This window comes from Heterodontus francisci, chromosome 17, assembly GCF_036365525.1.
Source record: "Heterodontus francisci isolate sHetFra1 chromosome 17, sHetFra1.hap1, whole genome shotgun sequence".
Taxonomy (NCBI): Eukaryota; Metazoa; Chordata; class Chondrichthyes; order Heterodontiformes; family Heterodontidae; genus Heterodontus; species Heterodontus francisci.
In genome coordinates, this window is record NC_090387.1 from 1,956,216 (window position 1) to 1,962,215 (window position 6,000).

Genomic DNA, 6,000 nt, shown 5'->3' on the forward strand with positions numbered 1-6,000 from the left:
AAGTAGGTTTATTTAACGGTCTTGCAAGATCGGGTGTCCTACAAGCAGGCACACCGATCAACATATTCAGTTCATGTTTATACAATACAAATCCATTTGTCCACGCCTTTATTTTACATTATTGGTTATAACGTATTATGACACTAACCTATCCTATGGTTGCTACAGTCTCCTCCTCTGTTTACTTCTCCCCCTACTCTAACTTTCTAGCCCCTAACTCTTGTTTTTGTTTTACCTTATTTGGCTCTCCATTATGTGTTTTAACTTGCAGCTGTCAGCCTTTATCTTCGTGGGGCAGTTTCTTATTCACTACATCCTTTGTTCTAACTCTTGCTGTTTCTCTGTTATCTGCCTAAGCACAATTTTTAAGTGATGTACTGTCCCAAGGTCTGTACTTACATACCCTTATCAATTCTCTTTGTCAGTGCTGTACTGTCTTAAGGTCTCCACATACCCTTATCAGTTCTCTTTTTCAGTGATTTCATTATGTTGTGCACAAATGACTTCTTGGTAACTTTCCACAAGCTGTAGAAACAACATTTCAGTATTTCTTATTCTCACAGGAGGGAGAGATGAGCTGCGAGGATGTTGCTATGGTTCAGTGGTTGGAGCACCTTACTTCAGAGTTCACAGTCCTGTCTTCCAGTTAGGGGAGGGTTCTTCGCCCAGGTCGGTTGGAGCCGCCTGGTTCTCTCCTTTCCCACTGTTCTGTGAAGACTTTCTTCAGCCGGGCAGCTCCAGCCGTCCCGAGCCACACAGTTTGGTGAGGGAGCCCCTTTGTTCAGGTTGAAAGATAAATACAGAGGCTGTCAATAGAATTTGGCAGCCCCACCCCTGGAGATTCTGGTGCTTCCTCCCTCCCCCAACAGTCCAAACAACAAACAGTTCTCTGGTGCTCCAACACCCACCTCTCTAAAATTACTTGCAGTTCTCCTTTGTCCTTGTAAAAAAAATGCAACAGTTCCACAGTTAAGTTGTAAATACAGCTCTCTCCTCTGCAGTTCCAGCTCCCACAGCTTGCTCAGGTGCAGCTGGTTCGACTAATCGCACACAGGAAGTGCTCCAAATTGCCCAGCCAACCCTGTTTTTAAAAAAAATAACTTTATTTAAAACCAGATAAATCAACAAAAAACTCAAATTAAAATGCAATTTTCGGCGTCAATGATGCACTCCAGTTCCTGCGGTGCCCACCGGTCGCGGAAGGCCCCAAGCTTACCGGCAGACACCGCATACTCCTTCTCCAGGGATACCCGGGCGCGAACGTAACCGCAGAAGAGGGGCAGGCAATCGGGGAGGACGGACCCCCCGACGGCCCGCAGCCTGGACCTGTGAATTGCCACCTTGGCCAGGCCCAGGAGCAGACCGACGAGGAGATCCTCCTCCCGGCCCATGCCCCTCCGCACCGGGTGCCCAAAGATCAGGAGAGTGGGACTGAAGTGCAGCCAGAATTTGAGGAGCAGCCCCTTCAAATACAAAAAAGAAGGGTTCCGAAGAAGGGTCACTGACCCGAAACGTTAACTCTGCTTCTCTTTCCACAGATGCTGCCAGACCTGCTGAGTGGTTCCAGCATTTCTTGTTTTTGTTCCTGTACTGTACCTGTTTGGGAGTGTTTGATGGGAAAGATAAGTTTCTATTTGTTCGTACAGAACTACTTCACCAATAGTTAAAATAATGTTCTTGGAACATACCCAGTGTTGGGTGTCTGTGCCGGTGACGGTTGGAACTTGTGTCTTTCAGAGCTGTTGGAATTGCGGTCGGAAGGCGAATGAAACCTGCAGTGGTTGCAACACGGCGCGTTACTGCGGCTCCTTCTGTCAGCACAAGGACTGGGAGAAACATCACCATGTCTGTGAGCAGAATGCCCAGGGTCTGCAATCAACCAGCGCCGCCACCAACTCCCCCTCCATCAGCTCCAGCAGCCTCAGCTCTGCCACCAACTCCCCCTCCATCAGCTCCAGCAGACTCAGCGCTGCCACCAACTCCCCCTCCATCAGCTCCAGCAGACTCAGCGCTGCCACCAACTCCCCCTCCATCAGCACCAGCAGCCTCAGCTCTGCCACCAACTCCCCCTCCATCAGCTCCAGCAGACTCAGCTCTGCCACCAACTCCCCCTCCATCAGCTCCAGCAGACTCAGCGCTGCCACCAACTCCCCCTCCATCAGCACCAGCAGCCAGGTCCAGTCAGATGCCGTTGCCAGTAGGAGTGGGGCCACAAGCCCCGGAGCCACTGGATCTGCAACTGCCTCTCACTCTGTCTCTTCTCCCACGCCAGTCCCTGTCGAAACTGTCGCTCACTAACTTACAATGCAACGTCTGAGCTACCTGAAGACTAAATTGAATTTTGACCTCTGAATGACCTCGTGTCACTTGTTAATCCTCTAAGTTTCTGTAACCTTATTCGACCCAGATAAGACAAAGAAATCCATCTGCTTTTTTATTCATTTTTTTGAACATTTACCAAACGTTCCCTCTTCTGCAGCGCCACAGCTTTTGAAGGTTACCTGAGATTTATCTCTGGGCCATTGTCTGTGATGCTATTCGGAGGATTGTAAATACAGTGCAGAAGCTACTTGAAGTTCAGCAAGATCTTGCACTCATTTAAATTGAGGGAAACTTTGACTGTGGAAAAGACTGTGCTGCTTTAAAAATTCCAGAAATAAGCACACGGACACACTCTCCTGGGCACTCGTACACTTGCTCCTGGGCACTCGGACACTCTCTCCTGGGCACACGGACACACTCTCCTGGGCACTCGGACACTCTCTCCTGGGCACACGGACACACTCTCCTGGGCACTCGGACACTCTCTCCTGGGCACACGGACGCTCTCTCCTGGGCAATCGGACACAATCTCCCGGGCACTCGGACACTCTCTCCCTGGCAATCGGACACTCTCTCCCGGGCACTCGGACACACTCTCCCTGGCACTCGGACACTCTCTCCCGGGCACTCGGACACAATCTCCCGGGCACTCGGACACAATCTCCCTGGCACTCGGACACTCTCTCCCTGGCACTCGGACACTCTCTCCCTGGCACTCGGACACTCTCTCCTGGGCACTCGGACACACTCTCTTGGGCACACGGACGCTCTCTCCTGGGCACTCGGACACACTCTCCTGGGCACTCGGACACAATCTCCCGGGCACTCGGACACTCTCTCCCTGGCACTTGGACGCTCTCTCCCGGGCACTCGGACACACTCTCCCGAGCACTCGGACGCTCTCTCCTGGGCAATCAGACACAATCTCCCGGGCACTCGGACACTCTCTCCCTGGCACTCGGACACTCTCTGCTGGGCACTCGGACACACTCTCCTGGGCACTCGGACGCTCTCTCCTGGGCACTCGGACACTCTCTCCCGGGCACTCGGACGCTCTCTCCCGGGCACACGGACGCTCTCTCCCGGGCACTCGGACACTCTCTCCCTGGCACTCGGACACTCTCTCCTGGGCACTCGGACGCGGGCACTCGAACACACTCTCCTGGGTAATCGGACACTCTCCCGGGCACTCGGACACTCTCTCCCGGGCACTCGGACACTCTCTCCCGGGCACACGGACGCTCTCTCCCGGGCACTCGGACACTCTCTCCCTGGCACACGGACGCTCTCTCCCGGGCACTCGGACACTCTCTCCCGGGCACTCGGATGTGGGCACTCGGACGCTGTCTCCCGGGCACATGGACGCGGGCACTCGGACACACTCTCCTGGGCAATCGGGCACTCTCTCCCGGGCACACAGACACACTCTCCCGGGCACTTGGACGCGGGCACTCGGATGCTCTCGCCCAGGTGCTCAGATGCACTCTCCCAGGCACATGGGCACGCAGATTCAGACACTCAGCCTGGTGCACATTCCATGACAACAACGTGCACGCCCTGGAATGTCACTCTTCCATGCTCGAACATACATACCCATCGCAAAAGCACTCCCCTTCGAACACCGGCATTCAGACACACCTGCTCACACTCAAGACATAAGTACTCACACACACACACACACACACGTTCACATTCACACACACACACACACACGTGTTCACATTCACACACACGTGTTCACACACACACGCATGCTTTCTCTCACACACTCACACGTGTTCACACTCACATGTTCACACACACACATGCGTGTTTCCCCTCTCACACACACACACACGTGTTCACACTCACACAGGAAGGAGCACACTACGTACTGCCTTGCGAGTCAGCCAAGAAGATACCAGATGCACCTCGGCTCCAAAGTAAACCCAAATAAACAGCCTGTCCAAACCTGTGTTGCACTGCCATAATCACTGGTGAAAGAGGAGCAGCAAGTTGCAGCTCACCAAGCACTGTGTGGAGCCCCTCGGCCATGGTGCCCCCTTACCATACAAGCACCAGCCTACAATAGACACATTTCCAAACCGGCCAGGACTCATATTGTTTGTGGATTTCCAGAAGTGACAAGTTTTACCTGCAGTTGTCAAATACCCTAAAGAGATAGTGTTACAGTAGAGCCAGTGAGAGCCAGCGTGTGTGAAGGATTCACTCTCAGCAACCTCACTGCTCTTAATATAATGATGAGAAAAGTGAGCAGCACCTACTAACTAAGGAAAGATGTCATTTTTTTGCTTTGTGCAGAAAGGAACAGAAAGATGTCAATAAATGTGACAATTGTTTAATTTGTAACATCTTTTCAAGTATGAATGAAGTTTTGACTTGCTGCACTTCTTCGATTCTCTACCTCCCTTCAATCCTCTCTCTCTCCCCCTCTCGCTCCCTCTCTCTCCCCTGCGTACTCTTGCTCTCTCTCCCCCCTCCCTCCATCTCTCTCTCTCTCTTCCCCCTCTCTCTTTCCCACACCCTGTCCTTCTCTCTCCCTCCCCCTCAATTCACTCTCTCTCCCTCTCTCTCATTCCCCCACTCTCTGTCTCTCTCTCACTCTCTTTGTGGTGCAGGTCACCCTAAGAACAGTACTAATGTACAGATACTCCTTGTTCTTATGTATTCATGAGCTCCTCTGTGTTTTTGAAACTTGTGAAAAAAATTTTCCTGACTGAATTTTTAGGAGACAAAAAAATAAAAAAATCTTCCCGCCCCACTTCCTCCTCCCCTCCCCTCTCCTTGTGCCCCATTCTGGCCATCCCGTCCTCCTCACTCCTCCCCTCCTCCTCGCCACCCCCCCCCACCCCATCCCGTCCTCCTCACCTTCTCTTCCTCCTCGCCTTCCGAAATTACCGAGTGAAGGCCTCAGCGAGGGAATGGACCGAGTGCAGGACCTCAGCGAGGGGATTTTACTGAGTGGTGGGCCTCAGCGAGGGGAATTTAACAAGTGCAGGGCCTCAGCAAGGGGGATGGACCGAGTGGAGGGCCTCAGGGAGGGGGATGAACCGAGTGGAGGGCCTCAGCGAGGGGAATTTACCGAGTGCAGTTCCTCAGCGAGGGGGATGGACCGAGTGCAGGACCTCAACAAGGGGAATTTACTGAGTGGAGGACCTCAGCGAGGCGAATTTACTGAGTGGAGGGCCTCAGCGAGGGGAATTTACCGAGTGCAGGGCCTCAGCGAGGGGAATTTACCGAGTGGAGGGCCTCAGTGAGGGGAATTTACCAAGTGGAGGGCCTCAGCGAGGGAATGGACCAAATGGAGGGCCTCAGCGAGAGGAAGTTACTGAGTACAGGGCCTCAGCGAGGGGAATTTACCGAGTGGAGGGCCTCAGCGAGGGAATGGACCAAGTGGAGGGCCTCAGCGAGGGTGATGGACCGAGTGGAGGGCCTCATCTAAGGCAATATACCGTGCAGGGCCTCAGCGAGGGGAATTTACCGAGTGAAGGGCCTCAGCGAAGGGAATTTACCGAGTACAGGGCCTCAGTGAGGGGAATGGACCGAGTGGAGGGCCTCAGCGAGGGGGATGAACCGAGTGGAGGGCCTCAGCGAGGGGAATTTACCGAGTGAAGGGCCTCAGCGAGGGGAATTTACCGAGTGCAGGGCCTCAGTGAGGGGAATGGACCGAGTGGAGGG

General features: G+C 53.4%; 1 protein-coding gene across 24 annotated transcripts in view; it reads left to right on the top strand.

Moving 5' to 3' along the window:
- cbfa2t3 (CBFA2/RUNX1 partner transcriptional co-repressor 3) overlaps nt 1-4,759 on the top strand; it is a 194,863-nt gene extending 190,104 nt beyond the window's left edge. For 15 of the 24 annotated variants that reach the window (XM_068048964.1, XM_068048966.1, XM_068048976.1 and 12 more), the window contains one exon: nt 1,738-4,758. In XM_068048964.1, coding sequence (XP_067905065.1) covers nt 1,738-2,298 — 561 coding nt within the window. In that variant the 3' untranslated portion in view covers nt 2,299-4,758. Of the gene's footprint in view, nt 1-1,737 lie in introns of all 24 variants that reach the window. The other 9 variants (XM_068048986.1, XM_068048987.1, XM_068048980.1 and 6 more) reach the window with 3 other exon arrangements.
- The last annotated feature ends 1,241 nt before the right edge of the window (nt 4,760-6,000 follow it).